We start from the raw sequence: 24,308 nt of genomic DNA, 5'->3' as shown, positions 1-24,308 counted from the left end.
CTCCCCATCTGTTGTCCTGCTGATTCCCTTGGCAACCCTAAATGGTCCATGATTGACAATGGAGTCAAATAGAATTTTTCCACTCCTAGATCATTATCCTGACCAGAACACCAAATGCAAAGTATGATCCACTATGTGTGATGGGCATGATGTCAACTTAGACATACCCATAGTTGTTATGATGGCCATGAAATCCTGAACCGGTCCAGACATCAAAACTTTGGTATATATATTGCAAATTCCCCTGACACCAAAAGCCTGGGAGACTCTATTACCAGTGGCAAGACCACCTGGGTCAGCTCAGGCAGGAAGACAGAATGGTAGTTGGTACACAGGGATAGGCAGAGGGCTACATGGTACCAAACAGGACCCAATTCTATCTCAAGATCCCAGCATCAGGAATAAAGATGCAGAGAACAGGTTGTCTATATAAATCAATGGAATCATGATAGAGCAAGGCAACAACACCACTTCAGCCTTCAGGGTGTACCTTTGTTAGCATATTTACTTCAAAGACCATATATTAAAATGCTCTTAGGGAAACCCCCCTCCAAATTTTCTTGAGTAATCTGATAAGGATAGTAAAAGGAAAAGATCTAAAACTTGAATTGAGAGTAGCAAAAATTACAGTTGGGTGGGTGAAGGGCATTCTACTTTCAACATCTGGATATTAAAACTAAATTATAGATATTATACTGTCTCCCAAACTGATAAAATTGAAAAGTAGATTCTGTTTAAAGGTTTTTGAAATAAGAATTTATTCATCTATAAGTATCATAAGGCTGTTATCTGATTCTGCCTTTTTAGACCAATTGTTTGGCACCTTTAAAAAAATTGACACCCAAGTTGTAATGTTTCTATGTATACATTCAAGAATACAGTGATATCTTCCTGGTGATATACAAACTAGTACTTCCTAAAGCTGGCAAACTTATCCAGGGACCTGCCAGTCCACAGCTCCTAATATAAGAAAAATATATAAACTATTGTGCTGTATTTATAATATTTGACTTTATAAGACATTTTTCTTAATGGTTATTTACCTTTTTAGATAGCAAATTATTTCCGTCTCTCTTTAAATACAATTAAATGCCTTCCTTTTATTGAACTCACATTTTGTCCTACTCTGTTGTGCTACATCCTTTACAGAGTGACGTGTTCAGGCCTGCCCATGTTTCTCAATATTTGTTTTGAAAGGAGTGTTACATTTTTAACTTTCAGCAAACATCACCTTAACTTTCTTAAAATCACTATGTGTTCCTTGAATTTCTTTATCCTACCCATGTTGGGTGAAAAACACAGTCCTATTAATAATTGGGTGGTTCATTACTAATCACAAAAGATGCAAAACTGGATCTTCCACAGACAAGCAGCAGGTAAGCAAAAATATATTTGTAAATATGCTGCAGAAGGGGTAGAATGTCACCTCCAGGGTCACTTAAAGGAAACAGGGGAGGGGGAATTACTTTGCTGACACTAATTTCTACTCTCCCCCTCCTTGCAATTCGTTGCAAAACCTATGGTTGCCAACCTCCACATGGTGGCTGGAGATTTATTTATTTATTTATTTAATTTCAGATTTGTATTCCGCCCTCCTCGCGAGCGAGCTCAGGGCAGATAATACTGAAGGCAAGGGAACTCCAACCCCTGCCCTCCATTGCTTGTTCTCCAGTGAGCAACAGATGGAAGAGGGGGAACGTTGTTAACATTTCATTGACACTGATGAAGATCTGGAAGTGACATCACTTCCCCCCAGTGTATCTCTAGAAACTGATGCCAGTGTCATGGGAGACAATGACTCTTTCCCCTCCCGGACACAACCCCAAACACTTCCCAGGGAGCACAGGCGAAGGCCTGGTATCCCTACCACTGCGCCTTTGCAATCATTTTAACTGGATTTTCATGTGTAGACAAGACAGGTTAATGACGGTTAAAGGGCAACCATGGCACATTAGCCAGCTGTGTACAGATGCAGCCAGTGTTGTTGTGTAACTAGAAGTTGTTTGGTGTTCATGTATAATTGTAAAAGCGAACAAAGCCAATGTTGGTTTTACAGCTGATCGCCCATTAGCTGAGTTGTTAAATGTGTTGTATAAAGAAATGTTAATTAATTTAACCACCCATTAATCTAGGAATGACTTACGGATACCAACCTCCAGGTGGTGGCTGGAGATCTCCCGGAATTACAACTGACCTCCAGGCCAAAAAGATCCCCTGGAGAAAATGGCTGCTTTGGAAGGTGGACTTTATAGAATTATGCCTTGCTGCAGTCACTCTCATCCTCAAGCCTGGCTCTCTCTAGGCTTCTTCCCCTCAAATCTCCAGGAATTTCCTAACATGGAGCTGGCAACCCTAGAATGAGTACCAGCCTACATTTCATTGATGAGACAGGGCCTCAGGCATTATGAATACTTTCTACAACAAATATACTGTAAAATGTGGTGATAGCCATCATTTCAGTTAGTTTTAAAGTAAGGGTAAGTTCAGGCGGATCGACAGCGATTACACATGCAAGCTAAATGGAATCTGCATGTACGGTGCAGAGTACTTTTAAGGAAGGAAACACACAAGGATGTCCTTGGCCTGTTTATTCGTTTTCTCACTGGCATCTACTCGACACACAACGCTGGGTTAGATGGATTTTATTTTGAGAAAAGTAGGATGGAACAAGGACCTTCTTGCTAAATTAGGGCGCGCCCTAAGTCATAAAAAGCAACCATCAGCAGGTCTACTCAAACGTAAGTCTCATATTATTACATGGAGTTTACTCTCAGGAAAGCATCGCTAGGATTGCCGCCGCTAGTCTTCTCCAGCCAGGAAAGAGTTAACAAACGAACCCGCCCACTTGACTTCTACAGAGTATCTTTTTTAATTGGCCAGCTAAGAAGGAACAGACACGTCCTGATTGGGCAGTGGCTTTTCATTGGTGTGGGCAGGCAACGCCGAGCCTCTTCGAACGAACTCCTGGGCGGGGCCTTCTCCCCGCTTAGCGCGAGAGTATAAACCGCGCGACGTAGCCCCGTTGAGGGCGGATGCGTTGTGGAGGGAGGGCGTGGCTTTGCCGGGTGTTTCCATTGGTTGAAGGGGGGGTAGACGAGCTGGGCGGTACCATGTTGCGTGTATGAGGGGAGCGCGGAGAGAGGGGCAGCTGGCGGCGTCGGCGGTGCCGGCGGGCCCAGTCAGCGGGGATGGCGCGCGGGTGCGTGTTGGCCGCGTAAGTAATAAAGTGGGCATTCAGGAGAAGGAGCGGGGAAGGGAACGAAGGGGACGGGCGCGCGCACTGGAGGGCCAGAGCGAGGCGAGTTGCCGGGCCCTCTTCCCTCTCCGCTTTGGATCCGTCCATGTGCTTGAAGTAAAGGGGGGAGGTGAGGAGGGATGTACCAAGTACTGTCCTGTACAGGGGTGGGGGGCATCAGGGCCAGAGCAGTTACCTCGCAGCTGCCACATTTCAGTTGTGGTGAGGGGCAGTGAAAGAAATAAAAAACGATTTCCTCTGCCCCCCTTCGTGTGTCTTGGGGTAGAAGGAGCCGTTGACACATATCAGGTAAAAGAAAAGGTGAATAGGTGGAAGTGCCTCTGGGCATGTGCGGAGTGTCCTTTTACTTTCACCCATGAGTTGCTACAAGAAGGCATGGCGCTTTGCAGCTCAGGGGGTGTTACTGGGTGAGAGTGCCTCTGAACATGTGTAGAGGACGCTCCCTCCTTCCTTGCTGAATCACTGAGGAGAGCACTGCTTTCCTCCTCTGGCCTGATCTACATGTGCTGCAGAATGAAGAGAGAAAATGGACGGGGCCACGTCAGACTGCAGGGGAGGGCGTCGTTTTGTTCAGAGTTCCACAGCATGCAAAGGTCTAGACCAGAACTTTTTTCCCTAATGGACTAATCTGTTATTTGTAGGGAGGGACAGCCCATTCTACCTCTTCATTCAGCCATGTGTCTTGACCAAACCTCTCTGAGGAACTCTAGAGGGGAAAAACTTTTTAAGTGTAGAAGTGTTTTTGAAGCTTATTTTTGTGAAACACTTTTTATTATTACAAGTTCTGTTGCAATAAACAACATGAAGCAATCCCATCCAGTCAAAACAGATCCTGAAAATTGCTATTCCAGAATTTAGACTAAATCCTAAACAGAATTATTCCAGTCTAAGCCCATTGAAATCAATGGGTTTAGAGACTGGAAATCAATTAAAATTTTTTTTAAAAAAAACACGTTTCCAGAAAAAAGAAATGCATACAATTGGTACCTGTTTTTCTTCTGCTCTTTCTCCAAGGAGCACAGGGCAGCATATGTAGTTACTCCTCTTCCATTTTGTTGTCACAATAACGGTAGGAAAGGTAAGACTAAGTGAGGGTGGTTATCCAAAGTCACCCAGTCTACTTCATAGTAGAGAGTGGTTTGTACCTGGACTTCCCCCCGCCCTAAAATCTGACACTCTAACCACTGAGACACACTCCTCTTTTCTCTTGCCCCCTGAAATTAAGCACCAGGGAGAGCTCAACAAACAAACCCCAGATGCTCAATTTTCTCATTTATTTATTAGTGAAAAGTATACTCTGCTATCATATTTGTAAATAAGCCTAGTAGTTCATAATAAATTTTGAAACGTGATAAAATATTAGTTTGATAAAACAATGATGCCTGAACAGCTAAGAACAGTAACTGTAAAATAGCTATCAAAAGTCATCAAAACAGCAGCAGATTAAAACCTAACAAAAAGAAAAATAAGACAACACTTCTACCTTCAAGGTATAAACAGAGGCTATCAAATTTCAGGGCAATAATAATTGGTTCCGTAGGCTTTCCTGACCATGTAAGTTTTGGAAGTTCCATGGAAAACTGGCAAAGAAAAAGTAGATCGTGCCACATGTCAAAGAAAGGAGGAGATGATGAACATACTTCTCGCTCAGTTTTAACCAGAATATCATCTAATCTGCGTGAGTCCTACTTCATTAGGAAATAGCAACATTTGTTTCTTTAATACTATTGTTAAATTAGAGAGGAAGAGAGCAGGCTATGCAGTGTTTCTGGTTTTTGTTCTGATCTTTGGGACTTTGGGATGAGTGTGGGAAAGAGCTTCCTCTCCCCCTCTCTAAATTGCCACCCTAAACTGTAGAGACTTGAGTACTGTTGCTATTGCCAGTTTAAGAAAGAGTTGTTCATATTTCAAATGTGGCTGTGTAATGCACGTGTCTTATGTTATCTGGCAATTGGTCAAATACTACCATGTTCTAATCTTTTTTGATGAGTAGCAGATAAATTAACAGGATTAAGTATAACATGATAAAGTAAACATAGCTAACATGGTGAAACTTTAGCTGACGAATACCACAAAATCAGTATCATAACTGAAATTTATTATGAAATGCCCCTATGAGTGCTGCATGAAGTAACATGTTCTTTGTATAATGCCATTCAGACTACAAGAAGTGTAGTAACATCATTTTCTTATTCCACGTGTTTCTTATCCTTGAGCCTCCTGGTTGTCGCATCCTGTTCTGCGTGGTGGTTTGATAAAATGTAGTTTTTATTTCTTACTGGATGTAGATATAGTTCACAGTTGGTATAAATGATGTGTTACAGAATAATACCCATTTGGACTTGCAGAAGGCATCTCATTTTTCTTATTATTTCCCTTTCCTGAAAGCTCCAGTAGCCTTTCCTTTTCCTGCTTCCATTCCACCCGCCAACCAACCCACTTTTATCTGCTCCCCCTTCAGTTTTCTCTCCTTCCCTCCCCTGGCAGCCTCTCCAAGAATACTTGGGCCAAGTTGCATGGTGCCTGCTGAGCTGGGCCCATTTGCACTATGCGGAACCGGCAAGGATTTGTGGGAGGTACCTCACTTTCCCCTGTATCCCCCCCCCCATACTCTCTCTCCTCCTGGCAGCCCTTTCCAGCCCTTTCTCCTTTCCACCCACCAATCAACTTACCTTTTATCTGCTCTGCCATTTTCAGCCATATTTATTATTTATTTACTTATTTAATTAGTCGGAGCACAAAGTGTGTAGTTTAATATACTGTAAATCTAAAGAAATAAGGGGCTTTGTGATAGAATTAACAGAATTTGGGTGGCTTGCAGTGGTATACGCAAGCATAATTATGCTACTGCACTGTCTCTTCTGTGTTTGGTGGCACTTTTTTGTAATATTGAAAAAAAGACCATGCACAGGAAGTATGGCTTGTTACATGGATCTGCAGCCTGCGCAACTTTATTTTGCAAGATTCTTGTTGGGTATTACAAATCTCCCAGGTTCAGCTTTTTTTTTCTTAGACCATGTAAGTAGATTTCCTTATAACTGTCACCAACTACAAATCTTTCCAGCAGCCTGTTGTGGAGCTCAGAAACGCTGGTTACAGAAAGTAGATCTGTTTTATTGACATGCACAGCAAAAGTACTAAACATCTGAAATGTCCATTATATAGAACCAGAGAGCAGACCATGCCTCAAGGTATAAAATTCCATTATGTTTATTAACTTACAGCAGTAAAAGAAGATGCATTTGCCACAATGGGCTAGTTGGAGTAAAGGCTATGAATGAAATCCATCAAATTCCACACTGCTGCTTGCCTCGCTTTGTAAGAGACTTCCTGTAGCCCTTGGAAGAGCTTATCAGGATTAGAGACTATTTTCCACCATGAAGTTGAAGCAGCGGGTGGTGCTTCTGGCAATTCTCCTTGTCATCTTTATTTTCACCAAGGTTTTCCTCATAGACAACTTGGACACCTCGGCAGCTAACCGTGAGGACCAGCGTGCTTTTCATCGTATGATGGCAAGCCTGCGGGTGGAACTGGACCCCCGACTTGACCACACGCTGCAGTCTCCATGGGAGATTGCAGCCCAGTGGGTGGTGCCGCGTGAAGTGTATCCGGAGGAGACTCCAGAACTGGGGGCAGTAATGCATGCCATGGCTACAAAAAAGATCATCAAAGCAGATGTGGGCTACAAGGGAACACAGCTGAAGGCATTGCTCATACTGGAAGGGGGACAGAAAGTAGTCTTCAAGCCTAAGAGGTAAAATGTCCGTTTAATGGAAGCATAAAGAAATTACTTTCACCGGGGTTTCCCAAAGTGGAGCGCTTGATGATCATCCCCCGGCAGAAGGAGAGGTGGCAGGAGACATAGCTGACTGCTTGTCTGTTTATTCCTCCACAATGTGTATTTATGGAAAGGGTGTAGAGAGAGGTGGGGAGAAGGATCTGAGATAATTCCTCTGATGCCATTCTTGCAGGCAAGTTTGTGAATGGATGTCTCTCTCATGGGTCCTGGGTTTCCTGGAGCAGCATGAGTGAGAAGTAGCCACAGAAAAGCTGTTCCATCTCGCTGATGGTGAACCACAATGTAGATTACAGAACCATTTCTGTGCCTGCTGTTGAAAGCTGTAGCTCGGGGCTCGCTTGCTTAAACGGCAATAACATTATGACCCAAGAGCACTACTCTAAATTCGCTCCTGCTCCTTCTCACTGAATTACTTGGGAGTGATGCAAAGCCCTCCTTCCACTTGACCTTTTCTTTTGTAGCTTGGAAGTGGAAATCCAGAACAATGCACTAGAACATCTCTTTTGTCACATCTTTTTAGATATGCCAGAGACTATGTGGTAGAAGGGGAGCCGTATGCTGGGTATGACAGGCACAATGCAGAAGTGGCAGCCTTCCATCTTGACAGGTACACAAACGGTGAATTGCAATTCATTGCTTTTAAAGACTGAGAATAGGAGTTGAAGTGTCGTCCTTAGCTAACTGACTGTGTTTTCTTTTTCCTTTATTTATTTGGAAGAACCATCTATCGTAACATTTTTTTTAGTTGTGTTTAAATGTGAGTCTGTAGATATTTTTTTGAGGAAGATGCTCCCAAATGGTTCTTTATGTTACTGGAGCAGCAACAGAAGCAGCCATCAAAAAGTGAAATTACTGTCATTGAAGTAGGCTTGTAAATAGTCACTTGTCTGGTCACCTGTGGGAGATAAAAAAAATTTACTTCCAAGAGACGAGTATGGGAACATTACAGTAGTTCTCTTAGGCTGCAAATGCATGGTTAGTTAATGTGGGGCAGGCAAGTCTGTAAAAAAAGTGGGGGGAAGGTGGGCTAGTACATTTTATAGAGTTTTTGTAAGCAACTAAACCTTTTGTTGCAGCAGTTAAACTTTTCCCCATCTTCTCCAGTGTTCCCTTAGTACCTTGGTAAGTATCCGCCAATTTTAGGTATAAGAGAGTTGTTCTCTGATAGGGGAATTTTTATAATAGTACTCTGCTGCCAGTTCATAAGTCCCCTACTATCACTTACCCACATATATTTCAAGACACCAAACACAGTGATTACAGAAGAGAAAATTTTTTTGTTTAAATTTAATAAGCCCATGACACCCATCACCAATCAGGCTGAAATGTGTAAGGACCAGTTCCATTGGAGGGCTTTATATACAATCAATGCTATTTGTTTATAGGATAATTGCTAATTGTTTACAGAATAAAAGATCAAAGGTTATTTTGAACATGCTGTCAGAATGATGCGAACACTCTGTCAGAATGACGCTTGTCACAGAGAACATGACATCTGACAAGCTTGAGCGAGAAATGAATTATGCAAACATTTGAAAAGCCGGAGCCATATATCTGACATTCTCTTGGGAAAGGAATGCAATCAAGGTTAAAATCTTTATCTAATTAGAATAACCAAAACAAGTAAATGTTTATATTTTGCTCAGTGACCTTTCTCATCCACTGGAGACCTCTATGGCCTGCAGGATATCTCAGAGAAATAATTTTAACACTTGGAGCAAGGCTTTCTTACTTGTTTACATACTTTGTGTGCTGTTAGGTTGGAATGTATGCTCTTTAACAGTTTAATGCTCTTCAAGTCTTTAACATTCTCAATCAAGCCAAGAACATTAGTTACGCTCTAAATCGGTGCTGGAGCAGGACTACACCACAACTTGCATCCCTGGATTGAGCCTGTCGTGTGTCAAATGTCTGCATGTTCTTAAACATTATGGTGCAGGAGGGGAACATTCAATGTGGAGATGCTATTTTTGGCATCGTTCCTGCATGGCCATTATGTGTAGTTCTGAGTTTGTTGCCAAGGACTTAGGTGCTGGAACCTGAAATCTCATAGCCTGAGGCAAACTGGGACACTGTACAGGTGTGTGGAATATGGGTGCAATGCTGGCCTCACTGATTTGCAGGCAGTATGACACTTCTCTTTTGGTCAGACCTGATCTGAACTCTAAAAGGTTGTTTCCTGCCTTTGCCCAGGGTACCTTCACTCTTGTTTCAGCAACCAGCCTCAGGGCCTTGGGTTGGAGTAGATAGACTCTCAGCTCCGGTTATGTGTGCAGCCTGGCCCCAGCTGAACCACTTGTCTGTGGCTCAGGACACATTTCCGATGTTTTTTTCCTAGCCTCCTTAATTGCAAGTTACTCTGCTTTCAATGGTGAGCACTCTAAACCATGTGATGAGAATGGCACATGCAGTTTAAGGCGTTCTCACGCAGTTGAAACATGGCCTGTAAGTTCTCCAACTCTCCACAAAAGGTTTCAAGTTTGTTATCAAGTTTATTATTACGATCTAGGATCAGAATTTGAGTCAGCATATACAATAATATATAACAAATACATCGATTACATGTCTAAGCATATCTAGGAAACTGAACAATATATTTAAATAAATAAAATTGTTAAATATTGGTTAAAATTTCTTAAAGGAAGTTGTGATAGTCTATCTAATTAAACTAGTCAGGGTGCAGAATCTTGCTACCTCAGCAGTGATTTCATTACAGCAAACATCTAAAAGGATAACAGAATAAAATTAACTGTAAGAGTACATTAATTTTAAGTTTACACATGTCTAAGAATTAAGTACATCAGTGTGCTAAAATGGGTAAAATCGTTAAAATTGTAATTAAAATTTCTAGAGGAAGTAATAATGTTTTGTCTGATTACACTAGCCAAAGCACAGAACTTTGCAGCCTTAGCAGTAATTTCTTTGCAGGAATCAGTTAGAAGGAGGGCAGAATAAGACTGACTTGGTCTGCCTGGGTGGGCAGCAATAACTGGTAAGATATACTTTGTACGAATCTCCTGATAGAACTTACAGTATAGAAGGACATGCTCTATCGTCTCTACCTGTCCGGATTGACAGGGGCAGAGGCGATTTGCATATGGAATATGAGCGTATCTCCCCTCCAAGACAGCAGATGGGAGAGCATTAAAACGTGCTAAGGTGAAAGCTCTGCGGTAATTTGGAAACTCCAATGAAAAGAGATAGCTGGGTGGAGTAAAATTTTGTTTTCTGTTCCCCACTAATGGGACATTTAAGGCCTGTGCTCTATCTACTTGGAGAGAAGTGTCCCATAGTCTCTGTTTAATAATTATTCTGGCTCCTTGATGGCCAAGGTGCATCAGCGCTGTGCTGGAGAAGCCCAGCAACTTCTAACAGGATCACAAAAGGTTTTTAACTTCTGGGCACTTTTTTTTAAGATTCATTCTGTATTGCATCTCCTCAGGCTTTATTCCTCCCTATACCCCACAGAATCTTGGGTTTCCGGCGAGCCCCGATGGTGGTTGGCAGGTTTGTGAATCTCCGCACAGAAATCAAACCCGTTGCCACGGAGCAGCTGCTCAGTACCTTCCTGACATTAGGTAAGTGAGAATGCACATTTAAAAATGTCCTCTCAGCTGGAAAAACCTTGTAGAAAATGTTAGCTGGCTGCCTGTGTTTTCCAGGTCCCTTATGTCCAGTGCAGATGAAACTTTTGTAATCTCCCAAGGTTTAAGAAATGGGGAGGATGAGATGGTCTCGTTTCCCTTTCCCTTCGTTCTCACCTCTCATATGTGAAATCTCCTCTGTGGTGCCCTTTTGGAGCTAACCATGGTACTGAATTATGTCTACACTGGTATTAACACTCACCATGATTGGTTTGTAAACGGGTGTGAAGCTAGCTGCAGTTAGCAATAACACTGGTGCAGGGAGTGTGCACTGGTTAGTTCTAAAAAGTGAAAAGATTGGGAAGTTCATGCCCTTGAGGGAAGAAAGGAGAGAGGGGAGTACATAACTCCGTGGCTCCCCTCCAAGAGTTTAACTATGGGAAAATGGAAACATTGGGCTGTGATCCAGTAACCTACAAGCAGAGCTCTGCTTGTGGAATGAAACTTTCCTGCTTCCCCTGTTGATGTAGATCCCCCAAGTATTGATCCAGGTGCAGAGGACTGCCAGGAACAGTGCTGGGCACAAGCTGCCCTGGGGGTGAAACGACAGATATTCCCTGCTCCCAGCCACCAGAAGTCTCCTTCGTGTTCAGAAAGAGACTGTGTCAAATTCACCCTGTTACATCTGCTGACGAGCTTGTTTGACATACTGGTCTGTGCAGAGAATCCTCCGTTAAGGAGCCGTCTTTGCTGTTTCGCTACTGCTTTTGTTAATTGGGACAACGAATGTTTCAGAAGTAATTTCAACTGTTGGTTTAAAAATATTTATATTCTGGCTTTCCTCAGAATGGGTTCAATGAGGCTTACAGTATGATATAAACCAGTCTTTTTTTAAATGATCAGACTTTGCAGAGACAGTTGTTTGAAACCGCCAGCTGTATCAAGTACCAGGGGGTCTGCTTCAGACTTTGATACTCCCATTTTTAGGTGGTATGTGAATAAATGTCCTTTGCATATATTTATATAAAGTAAACATCTGTCATTACTCGCAGTCAAGTTTTAATCCATCAAGCACAGTAAAATTTGTTACAGCCTCTTTCCAACATATTGGGAAGCAGTAGTACCTGCCTGTTGATTTAAATTTTCTAGATTGGAATTTTTCCCTCTGGAAGACTTCCAACTTTGTCTTAGAACATCCCAAAGCCTTTTTGTTTAAAATCCGAACATCAAGTTGAAGTGGTTTCTTCTTTTGCCTTGAAGGTAATAATACTTGCTTCTATGGGAAGTGCTACTATTGCCGGGAAACGGAACCAGCCTGCGCTGATGGGAACACCATGGAGGGTTCGGTCACGCTGTGGTTGCCAGATGTTTGGCCTCTTCAGAAGCATCGGCATCCATGGGGAAGGACCTACAGGGAGGGCAAATTGGCCAGGTATGAGATGCATCGTGACAGCAAGCAATGTCTGTTGACCAGTCTAGTGGTGGGTTTTACATGTAAATAAGAATTTAAGGGTTTAGCTCGTGGAGAAGAATGGGAGGTGTCACTGATGGGAGGTTTGCTGTGGCTTAAGGGTATGTTAACCTAATGTGCAGAATATTTCAAGAGACAGTGGGAAATTCAAGGTTCATTTTGATCTCTTGGCCATTGCCTTCTTTGTTGAAAGCTTGAGTCTGTGAAGAAATAAAGATTTTAAGATATTCTCCAGTTCTACTATTGGCATTGCATTAACTTCTGCAACTAAAGTAAACTGTGTTCCCAAGAGCACAGAATATGGTTCTGGTTATTCTTCCCCTTCTAGAGAATCCAATTCCTGACTAGAGTAAGTTCAGTTTGCTTTTTTGTCATTCCACTCTGAAATTCGGATTCCTGAGAATCTGCTTTTGATTCCAGCAAACAAATCACATAACCCACAAACCAAGTTTCTGCCCATCTTGCTTGCTTGGTGAAATGTGTTCGAAAACCATGGCAGCATCTGATAATCGCTCTTCAGGGCTAAGGATTCCTGTGTATAACAAGGTTAAACATTTCTTCTTCATGACATGCACGTGTTTCCATATTACTTGTTGACAAGTTGGTAAAATGTGCATTCAGTCCTACTGCTGTAAGATGGATTTGTAGCTGGTTAAAAGGTAGCACCCAAAGAGTGCTTGCAAGTGGTTCCTCATTCTATTGGAAAGGGGTAACAAGTGGAGTGCCTCAGGGATCTGTCCAGGGCCTTGTGTTGTACAGCATCTTTATAATTGCCTTAGATGAAGGAATAGAGAGAATGCTCTTTAAATTTGCATTTGATACCAAATTGGGAGAGTTAGCAAATACAGTAGAAGACATAAGAAGATTAAGGATGAACTTGACAGGCTAGAAAACTAAGTTAAAAATAATAAAATGAATTTCAGCAGAGATAGGTGTAAAGTTCTGCATTTAAGTAGGAAAAATCAAAGACATAAATGTAGGCTGAGGAGACTTGTCTTGGCAGTAGTATATATGAAAAGGATCTAGGGGTCTTAGTAGACTGTATCCTGAACATGAGTTAGCAGTGTGATGCAATTTTAGGCAGTATCAACAGAAGTATCGTGTCCAGATCACATGAAGTGATGGTATCACTTTTATTCTACGTTGGTTACACCTCAGTTGGAGTACCATGTTCAGTTTTGGGCACCACAGTTTAAGAACAATGTTGACAAGCTGGAATGTGACCAAAAGAAGGCAACAAAGATGGTGAAGGGTCTGGAGACCAAGTCCTATGAAGAAAGGTTGAAAGAGCTGAGTGTGTTTAGCCTGGAGAAGAGGAGACTGAGAGGTGATATGATAGCCCTCTTCAAGTATTTGAAGTATTTGAAAGGCTGTCACATAGAAGATGGAGAGGAATTGTTTTCTGTTGCCCCAGAGGGTCGGTTCAGAATTAAATTAATTAAATATAGAGGCGTTTTTGACTAAATATTAGGGAGAACTTCCTGACAGAGTGGTTCCTCAGCGGAACAGGCTTCCTTGGGAGGTGGTGGGCTCTCCTTCTTTGGAGGTTTTTAAGAAGAGGCTAGATGGCCACCTCACAGCAGTGATAATTCTATGACTCAAAATGTATTTAAGCAGATCTGGAGAGGGAGGGAATGAAGGGATGAGCTTCTGCTAGGCTCGCATGGCCCTTTCTCATAGGCCCAGGGTTATGCCCGTCACCTCTTTGGATTCAGGAAAGAATTTTCCTCCATGCCAGATTGGCTGGGGAACCTAGAGGGTTTTTGCCTTCCTCTGAGCAGTGGTCACAGAGGGGGGGTAGCAATGAATTTCCTGCACTGTGCAGGGGGTTTGAACTGGATGACTCTTGGTGTACCTTCTAGTTCTGTGTTTCTATGGTTCTCCTTTCCCTTACCATCTTACTGAAATCTTACGGTCCTTTGCAAAAGCAGAGCCTAATGCTCAGTTCTGTAGCTGCAGGGAGCACACTGCCTGCACTTGCTTCCATCACTAGTTTTTCTTCCTACTTCTCCCCTGTGTGGGTATCTAGCGCCCCCAAGGACACTAGGACCCAGCACAACTCTCTTCTATATTGGAGGAGAAGGGGAACATTGTCAGATCCTTGCACCTTGCAACCCAGCCCCACAAAAGGGCTGGTAGAGCCCCATGCTAGAAGAGGGGCTTTGAGGGAGAATAGCGGGGGGAGCCTATACAGAAAAAGGAGAAGCAAGAGACTGGCTTAAACAAAGGTCATGGAGGAGAATAGCTTCCCCTGGAGAAGGTGTGGCCTGGAGGCAATTTGCTTGGGGACTTTTCCAGCAACACCTGCATTAGAGAAGACTAGGGGGTGATGAAGGTCATTTCCTAGAGCCAGATTGTCAGTTGTTAAAGCAGCAATAAATGTGCTGCATTTCAAAGAAGAAGAGTTGGCAATTTGACTTGTACAGAGGAGATGAATGCTAAAAGATGTAGTGTCTCCTTTTGCCCCTGCGAGGATAATAGGTACAAAATTGAGCAGCAGTTTGAAAAAGAAGTTAACATTCATTTATAAAGAGTGCAGGAAGCAATTTGTTTATTTTGAAAATGTATATGCCACCTCTTCAGAGAACCTGCTCGAGGTTGTATGCAAAATAAAACATGATAAATATATCTAATTCTCAGCATGGCCCAATTTGAGGATACTTGAATCTAGAGATCCTACTTTGTCTCCTAATTTTACATTCCAGTCACCTATGATTACCAGTGCATCTTGTTTATGTTTACGATCAATTTCTTCTTGGACATTTGCATAAAAACTTTCAGTTTCTTCCTGTTCACCATCTGTAGCGGGGGCATAAATGTGAGTGGTGGTTATGTTGATAGGCCTTCCATGAAGTCTGATTATTATTTGGTCAGATTTTGCATTATAGCTCCTGATTGTTTGTGCTACATCTTGCCTCACTATAAAAGCAACACAGTTTCTTCCAAGCTTGTCATTTCCATAGTAAAACACTTCATAATTTTCTAATTGAAAATGTCCAGTCCACTTTAGTTCACTCACGTTCAGGATTACAATGTTTAAATGTTCCATTTCTTATTATGATTTTGAGATTACATGGATTCATACTTCTCACATTCCATGTTCCATGCTTTGAATTTTCCTTTTGCATCCATTCACTGCCCAGATAATACAAGCAGCACCTGTAGCTTTAAGAAAGGAATGCCCTCTCAGTACTTGTTGCTAGGCAACTACAATAGTATTGCCAGCCTTCAAGCCATGGTTTTTGCCAGTGAAAAAGCAGCAGGAGGGGGAGGGCCCTTTCCAGGTCTATTTTGGCCTTTGAGGAAGGACTGAGTGGGACCAGGCCCACCAGCAATTAGTGGATTACTTGCTACCATCCAGCTTGCCTAACTCATCCAGGTCAGCTGCTTGGTACTGTTTAACAGCAGCCACCCCATGAAAGCTGATGTGGTTTAGTGGATGGAGTTTTAGACTAGGATCTGGGAGACCGTGCTCTGCTGTGGTGTTTGCTGGTTGACCTTGGGCCTGTCACATACACTCAACATAACCTACTTCACAGGGTTGTTGTGATGAAAAACAGAGAAGAGAGACTGATATACGCTGCTTTGGAACTCCATTGTGGACAAAGATGGGGTATAAATGAAGTAAATAATAAACATGGCTGAATATGGGGTTAGATAAAAGGTGGATGGAAGGGTCAAAAGGTGAAGTTATAGAGGCTGCTAAAAAGAGAAGAAGAGATACTGTGGTGGGGGGGGGGGCAGAGGAAAGTAAGGTTCTCTCTGCACATCATTGTGGGCTCCCCACTGTGCAACTGGGCCCAGCACAGGGAGAGGTTGCCGTGGGAAAGAAGGAAAATTGAAGGCAATGGAAGGGACATAAAGAGAGGTTGGGTGGTGGGTGGAAAGGAGAGAAGGAAGCTGGCAAAGGGAGAACCTCCCGCCTGCCATTTCAAGTGCTGCTTACAGCCACCCTAAGGCACAAGCAAAGGGCATTTAAAACAATAAAAGCTTGTCTATTGTAACTGTAGCTGACTAACTAAAACATAAAGCTGGCTAACTTAGCATTTCTCTGAGGAAAACTTGAGGCTCATACTCACAAACATATTCCTCAAACTATACCAGGCAGGTCTGGTCGTCAGGCCTGGCATAGAGCAAAAATCTCTCTCATGCTGATGGAAAAGTAGCATGGAGCAATCCTTCCCTCCTTCTTGGAGCCTTGTTGGAAGTTCTTCAAGCTAGTTTGAGCTAGTTACTGAGGGCTGAGAGGAGCCATCTTCTTTTTTTGATTGATAGCCAATCAGAGGTGCCGTGCAATCCGCGTTGCTAGGCGGGAACTGAGAGGAGTACGTGCAGAGATAAGACTCCCTTGTTTCTCAAGGCCCCCCCTCTCGGCAACAGCTTGCAGGTGCAGTTAATTAGCTGAGCCAGACATTCTGCTCCCAGGATGTTAAGCTAGAACTGGACCTGTGGAAACTTAGAAGCCTGAACCAATACAGGCAATGAACTTAAAGGGGCTCTGCTAGACAGGGGCGGGGGGGACCGAGGAAAGTAAGGTTCTCCCTGCACATCATTGTGGGCTCCCCACTGTGCAACTCGGCCCAGCACAGGGAGAGGTTGCCGGGGGAAAGAAGGAAAATTGAAGACAATGGAAGGCACATAAAGAGAGGTTGGGTGGTGGGTGGAAAGGAGAGAAGGAAGCAGGCGAAGGGAGAAGCTGTAGGGCCTTTTAGGGAAGATGGGTAGTGGGGGAGGGAAAAATGAGATGTCCCCAGCACGTCTTTGCAGGTCTCCCACTTGTAAAATCATAGAACGGCAGATTGAGATGTTAAGTTGAATTAAGTGCCCAGTCTAAGTAAAAGAAATTTGCTTATGCAACATGATGGGACTGCTAGGTTGAAACCTAAGTGAAGCTGACAACTTGGCTGCCTCTTGCTGTGGGCATTCACGAAGTAGGCTTTGAACAAATCTGACGTCAGAACTTTCTGTAGATAGCCTAATTGCTCACAATTTAAGTAGGAGAGGGAAAAAACTAAATGTGGAAGCTCTGAGATTATGCACGTCTGAACCTTCTTCATTTTTAATTTTTTTATTGTTTTTATATTTTACATTGTAAGCTGCCTTAACTGCTGTAAAGTAGAAAGGTGGGTAATAAATATTTTAAATGAACAGAACCTTTTTCAGAGTCTCTCTTTAAATATGTCTGAAGATGGGCAGTCGTATGGTGAACAGGTCATAAAAACCATCACAGTTTTGGCCTGGATATTCCATGTCTTCTTTCAGGTGGGAATATGATGAGAGCTACTGTGATGCTGTGAAGAAGACTTCGCCCTATGACTCAGGACCACGGCTCCTTGACATCATAGATACAGCCATCTTTGATTACTTGATTGGCAATGCTGATCGACATCATTATGAAAGCTTTCAGGATGATGAAGGGGCCAGCATGCTTATTCTCCTTGACAACGCCAAAAGGTAAGAGCTGTAGAATATCTGCAAGTTTTCTAAACAGAATGACTTCCTTGAGCCATCTGCTTTATAATTGGAGCCAATTAAACAGTGTGGGGGATAGATACAATTTTAAAAGATATATTTTGGAAGTCTAGACCCTCATCATGTGTTCAATGAACTCAAACCTCTCCGCGAGTCTCTCTTACATTTTCTGTTACTTTTTGGAGCTGCTAGGTACCCAAGTCTTTTATCCATCTTTTCCTTCTAGAGTTTTAAATCTTTCTTAAGTTTGTACTTTGAGCCAAAGTGTTCAATGAAAGAAAGTTAGGTAATATTTCCCCTAAACGTCTACCCCAACTCACCTTTTGGTGGTTAAATATGTCACTTTAGGAAAACTGTCCTTGGTTTAGGAAAACTGTTTGATTTAATTAATCACATGAATCAAGTAATGGTCACTGATGTGAATATATGAAGCTGCCTTAGTCTAAGACAGACTGCTGGTAGGATGTCAGCCACATAGTCCACTTGAGCTAGTAACAACTTTCTCAGTCAGGGTCTGTTCCAGCCCTGCTACGTGAAATGTAGAGGCATAGTGCTCAGAGTATCAGATGAGGATTTGGGAGACCTCAGCTTGAATCTGCCATGGAAGCTTGCTGAGTGCCTTTGGGCAAGTCACTCTCTCAGCCTACATCTGCCTGACACGGCATTTGTTGTGAGAATGAAACGGAGGAGGAGAGAATGATGAGGTGAGCTGCTTTGTGCCCCCATTGGAAAGAAAACATGTAATTGAATATCTGAAAATGCCAGGGACTGATCCTGGGGCTTTCTACATGCAAAGCATGTGCTGTACTCCTCTGTTAGGGACTGCACCCAAAGGTCTGAGATTGGAGTTCTCAGTGAAATTTTAGAAACAATCCAGCCTGTTGATGCATTTAATTGATTTCATTGTGTTGGATCCCATGGAGGATTTCCATGGATGGAGTAGGGGACAGGGTGATTTTTGCCAGTTTCACCCTCCTGCCGGAGACCTGTCTCCGCCTCATGCTGTTTCGCCCTCTCCCTTTGAAGCAGCCTTCTGATGGGCCCTTCAGGCTGCAGCAGGAGAGGGGAGTGAAAGGGGAGGAAGTCGTACTTCATGGACAGAACTCCCTATCTGTGGAAACCCTCTATAGGAGCCAACCAATTGTTTGTGGGATGTTGAACTTCAAAGTTACTTGCATGTATTTCATACTCCTCCATTGCTTGGTCAGGGGAAGTAGAATTTCCCAAAGAATTTGTCTGATTTGATACCATTTGCTTTTCAGTTTTGGGAACCCTTCCCTGGATGAGAGAAGCATCCTTGCACCCCTCTATCAATGCTGCATGTGAGTAAAGGCAAAATATCTGTTGGTCTTACTTGTATACAACATGCAAATCTTAAAAGCAAAACTGATGGTGATTAAGTTTCCTCTGAGCATCCTTGGAACGTACAGGTGAGGCAGCTAATCCAGTGTATTGCAATAGTAGTCCAGTTGCTGATTTAGAATCTGCATTTATCTTTTATATTTAAGGATCTTGATAGCTCTGGACTTCTTCCCCCAAACTTGATATTCCAGGTACACGTGCCATGATCATACAAAAAGTAGCTACATGTAAGCCCATGATCTGACCGTTGATAATTCTAAGGGCTTCCCTAGAGATAAATAGCCAGTGCAGTCCTAAGAGGAGTTACACCCTTCTAAGACAGATTACTTCAATGGACTTAGAAGAGTGTAACTCTGCTTAGGAATGCACTGAAAGAGAACTGGGATTGTAGATCTGCAGACTTGCCTAGACAAACAATGGCAGCCAACAGCTGTGGTCCCCCATCATACCTGAGAGAGCTTTCAGAACATTCAACAGTCAAAGCCTGGCTTATACAGAATGTCATGAAGAATAGCAACTGACAATACATAACCTAGTTCTGGTATTCCGTGTAAGTGCTGCTGCGTAAGGAAGGAATTGTAGGGAGCAGGAGAGATGGAATGATGAGAGGAATGGCAGCAATGAAGCCGTGAGGGCTTCTAGCTCAGGAATTTCTCACAAGAATAGCAGTGTTCTTATTCTCTGTGGCTGCAAAAAATGTTGCAAACTCCTTTAATCAAAGACAGGCACATAAAAATCATGTTTGCTGTTTTCATGTTATAGCCCTGCCATTAACCATAGCAAATATTCAGATCGCTGCTTTTGGCAATGCCATAGCCAGAGTGAACAAATTTCTGTGTGTACAGAATTAATTTAGGACTTAATTTGAGAGCTAGCCTAGCAATGTGGCTATGAGGCTGAACTTGTGATCTAGGCAGTCCCTTCAGATCTTATCTTGACTGTATCCAAACATAAGACTAATTATCACCATGTGCCTGGAAGAATAAAAGCATCTTTGCCTGACAGCTAAGAGTAGGTGCTTGTCAGATTTCTGTAGGGAGGGAATTCCAAGGTGTCACTACAGAAAAATTCTCGGTCTCCAAAGGCCACCAATCTCATGGCAGAAGATGGGGGTTGCACACAACAAAATTTCTGCTGATCTTGGCAGATTTGTACGGTGGAAGGCAGTCTTTCAGGGATCCTGATCCCACGTCGTATAGGGCTTTAGAGATAAAGATCAGCACTTTGAATTATGTTCAGATACAAATTGGCAGCTGGTGAAGTTTTCTTAAAATCAGCTTGGCATGTTTCCATGCCAGTATTTCAGCTGGCAGTGTTGTGGCTTCATAGTGTACCAACGGGAGTTTCCAAACAGTATTAAAAGGAAGCCTGGTGTAAAGTACATTGCAATAGTCTAATCTGGATGTAATCAGAGCATGGGTCTGGTCTCATATGTCCAAGAGTGGACACAGCTGGCAACCAACCAAAGTTAATTAAATGCTACAGGTGAAATCTGAGGGAATGGATTGAATTGGACTCGAGAGTATAAATCTGCTCCTTAAGGGCAGGCTGGCTCCTCAGTCTCTGGTTAGATCTACTGTGGACTTAACAGCACCTCAGTTTTGCCTAGATTGGTCTTCAGTATTAGTTCCGATCCCTCCCATTACTAAACTGTACTGAACTGTTCAGGACATCCACCACCTCACCTGAGTTTGTTCAAAATGAGAAGCAGAGCTGTGTGTCAAAGGTATGATGAGGATTTACGTGAATCTTTGGCATCCTGCCCTTTCTCTAGGGAGGATTTTTATTCTTGCTGTGTCCTTGAGAAGTTAAATTAGGCTGAGATTCACTGACTGGTCCAAGGTCATCCAGAGAGCTTCACGGCTGAACCCAGGTCTCCCTAATCTGGATCCACTGATTTTGTTGCAATATTGTGTGTCAGTGTATAAACTACCCATAACTATATGCAACATCAACTGTGCAGATAGGCCCAAATGAGGTACCTCCATGAGGTCTGCAGTGCAAATCAAGAGTTGTTGCACACACTTTTTTTTTTCTCCTTGCAGCATCCGTGTCTCCACTTGGAACAGGCTAAACTACCTAAAGAATGGGGTGCTGAAGTCTGCCTTAAAAACTGCCATGTCCCATGACCCCATCTCACCAGTGTTGTCCGCACCGCACATGGACGCCTTGGACCAACGACTCCTGAACATCCTGGCTACAATAAAACAATGTACAGACCAGTTTGGATCAGACGTTGTGCTGGTGGAAGATAGGATGACACTCTCCCATTTGTAGCTTTCAACAGAAGACAGTTGAGATTCTTTCTTAAAACACAGACAATAGAAAAACAGCACAATGGGCGATGTGTGGCTGTGACCAGATTGAACTGGAAATGAAACGCCTGATTTCCCTGCGTTTGAGAAGAAAACAGCAGCTCGAAGTTCCTGCTGAAGACATGGGACTTGCCCTTGGGTGGCCGTATGGAACTTTTTTGGGAGGTCCATTGCTGGCAGTGGATATTGCACCAAGAGCTTTCCTGGTATCTATGGAGAAAAGACCAGAATTGGGACATTAAATCAGACTGGTTCTTGAGAGGGGCCAGGGTTGCCCTCACCTGCTCAAGATATAATTTTTAAAATAGTTTAGTCCAGTTCAGGGTTGTGAAGAATTAGCTGGTTTGGAATCAGTGATGGCTCCTCTAAATGAGCAGCAGCAAGATAAGTACAGCTGTGGGAGAGGTTCCTTGGAATCTCGCCTGGAGTGTGCACACAACCCCACCCAGGTGTCTTTCTAATTTTTTGTGAGCCCTATGAAAGCGTGTGTGACTGTAACTGTGCTGTTCAGCACATTCCTTCAGTTCCAGGATGCTGAGGAAAGAAACTACTTTAAGTTGTCACGGTGATCAAGCTGAAAGGAGTCAGAATTGTGTGATAATAGCAAACACCCAACCAGTTCTAAAGATGACTTACAAATTCTTCATAAAGATTACTAGGCAAGACAAGGGTTCTTGCTCTCTTTAAGTAAATAATATTCCCTTGGTAGCTGCTAATGCTTAAAAAAAATCGGATGCAGGTTCAGTTGAACCAAATTGTCTTTCCAATTAGGGGAAGAAGGATTGAGTCTGTTAGGAGAATATAGATAGTACTCTTCATGAGACAAATAGGATTCGTTGCTGCACTTGGAATAATTTGAGTATCCCAAACTTGAAAGGATGGAAGATTTTCTGACAAATGTGTCACTTCTCATGTGAAGTAGTCGTAGATGCAGTGCTATAGGATATATCTTTGGTATTGTATCATTGGTCATAGCTGAACTCTCAACTTACACGGGGTCTTCAGAGGGCCTTTGTCAGCTGGTACACTGTTTTGTTTCAAACTCAAGCTGCTATCTGCTGGCCTTGTGAGCATGAGCCTGGAATTGTAGCTTGCACTGATTTTCAGAAAGCTTTAGGTGTCTCTGCTTGGAAGAATAAACCTGACAGTTTGGGAAAGAACCTCTTTCCACATCACTAGGAAGAAATTTGTGGACGATTATCCTGTGTCTTAATTTTATTATGGCCCAGTGCATATTCAGCTAGACTTTATCAGAGGTCTCAGCTGGTCTTCTTTGATAGATATTAAAACTGATGTTTGGGACTCCTGTTAAGAACTTAAAAGATCTTTATCAGTCACCTTTCTAACAGATGTTTACGTCAACTGGGCCAAAGGATAAAAGCATGTGCAAAAGATTTTTAAAAACCAAGGCAGTGCCTTGGTCGACACAAATAGAATAAGGATTCTTGCTTATGTTTCAGCAACTTCCCCTGCCATGGAGCATTTTTAGACTTGTGTTTATGCCAGTAACTCTTAAAAACGTTGCCTAAACAAACACTGATGCCATTGACAGACCATGTTGGTAGCAAGCTAGCTGCTTGAACAAAAAGAACATTAATAATTGAGCCAGTTTTTCTCAAGGTGGTTCAGCTAGGTATTGGCCGTTACAACAGGAATGACTAAGTAATAGCTGCTACAGTGAGGGTCACTGGTTAGAAACATCTTAGGGAAAGATAAAATAAAAAATATTATCAGTTCAGTCATTAAGGTGAGATGTTTATCATCAAAAGCTGGCTATTACGGCTAGTCTTACATCCAGAACTGATAGGCAGTGCTAGCGAGGGAAACGTCATGCAGATTTGGCTGAGGTTCTCAGGATGTTCCCATCTTCTCATCATTCATACAGCGTGTCAAGTGGGCACCAGTGTAAACAACAATAACCCCGGGTGGTTGAAAGATGGTCATTTCTTTGCTGCCCAGTCGTGGACATCAGAGTAGCTTTGAAGCACCAGAGTGAGTTTAAAAGAGCCCTCTGTGTCTTTGTCTCAGTTGGTAAGCAAGCCAGAAGACATCATATGAGCTTCTACTTTGGCATCTGATGAACTGGAAATATTTTGTATCACACTCATTTAAAAAAGACACTAATTTATTAAGAAAGTAACTTATTTGTGTGGCAGCTGAAGCGGAATGCTTTAAACTCGCACCTCTTTTTGGAGCTGCCAGAGGATCGCCGGCAGCAGCAGCTACAAAATGGAAGCTGTCAGCAGAAGAGAATACAGTGTAATCTCAGACATGATATGTGTTTTCCCCAGAGTCAAACTCTGCATAAATAAACATTATGTGAATAAAAATTTTAATAAACCAAGACTGGATCAGTTGTTTACTGGATGATGAACATTATCTTGTTTTTTGGGGGTAGGGAAACATTGTCTACATATGCCCTTCTGTCACTAGCTGCAGTAGCTTCCATGTGACTCCCTTTCACACTAATGTTAACCTAGTTCCCAGGAGCATAGTGGTCTGGGAAGTGTAAGGGACTCGTTTAAACTGAGAAGCCTCATGGTCTGAGGCTGGGATCCTGAGGCTTTACAGTCTCAGGCCTCAGAAACCATGTTGGGTACAGAAGGCAACATCAGCCCTTCTGATAGTGGCAGTATGAAGCCTCTGGCTTGGCTAGGTCTGGTATAAAAATCAGGAGATAGGGTTTCTGTCTTGGGCTGGTTAACAAAACCTTTTCAGTTGAAGCCACTTACTTCAACCACAGAGGTGGATACCATTCAGGCCTACGTTACATTGCATTCTGATACGAGAACAATGGAATGGACTTGTTGTGATTTCTTCTGTCCGATTTGTGTTAAATGAGTCTCTCATGCAGAGACTAACATATTTTTCCAATGTAGGTGGTTATAGAGGTATTGCTTGCATATGATGGCATCTATTAAATTGAGTGATGTGTAAGTGGATGCGCCCAGGATGGTATAGCTAATGTTATTAGGTCATCTAACGGTAGAGGGTAAAGTTGGCATCTAGGTCTGTGTCAGAATTTGGTTCCTGGGTTTATGTCTCTGTT

General features: G+C 42.7%; 1 protein-coding gene across 2 annotated transcripts; it reads left to right on the top strand.

Moving 5' to 3' along the window:
• Window positions 1-1,282: 1,282 nt before the first annotated feature.
• Window positions 1,283-23,603, top strand: FAM20B (FAM20B glycosaminoglycan xylosylkinase). 2 transcript variants are annotated; one of them, XM_054981911.1, is made up of 8 exons: window positions 1,283-1,376; window positions 6,481-7,010; window positions 7,576-7,662; window positions 10,524-10,633; window positions 11,900-12,071; window positions 17,373-17,564; window positions 18,845-18,904; window positions 20,990-23,603. In XM_054981911.1, the coding sequence occupies exons 2-8, from the start codon at window positions 6,634-6,636 to the stop codon at window positions 21,219-21,221; spliced, it is 1,230 nt and encodes a 409-aa protein (XP_054837886.1). In that variant the 5' UTR covers window positions 1,283-1,376; window positions 6,481-6,633; the 3' UTR covers window positions 21,222-23,603. The 2 variants fall into 2 exon arrangements, with proteins under 2 accessions (XP_054837886.1, XP_054837885.1); XM_054981910.1 differs by lacking the exon at window positions 1,283-1,376 and adding an exon at window positions 3,133-3,214.
• Window positions 23,604-24,308: the final 705 nt, after the last annotated feature.

This window comes from Eublepharis macularius, chromosome 5, assembly GCF_028583425.1.
Source record: "Eublepharis macularius isolate TG4126 chromosome 5, MPM_Emac_v1.0, whole genome shotgun sequence".
NCBI lineage: Eukaryota > Metazoa > Chordata > Lepidosauria > Squamata > Eublepharidae > Eublepharis > Eublepharis macularius.
This window is presented reverse-complemented; position numbering and strand designations above follow the sequence as displayed.

What these genes read in the sequence shown, in the direction of transcription:
- FAM20B (XM_054981911.1), top strand. Translation starts at nt 6,634, where the DNA reads ATGAAGTTGAAGCAGCGGGTGGTGCTTCTGGCAATTCTCCTTGTCATC. An exon ending in GTAGTCTTCAAGCCTAAGAG is followed by an intron (nt 7,011 to 7,575) that starts GTAAAATGTCCG and finishes ACATCTTTTTAG; the next exon opens with ATATGCCAGAGACTATGTGG. An exon ending in AGGGAGGGCAAATTGGCCAG is followed by an intron (nt 12,072 to 17,372) that starts GTATGAGATGCA and finishes GTCTTCTTTCAG; the next exon opens with GTGGGAATATGATGAGAGCT.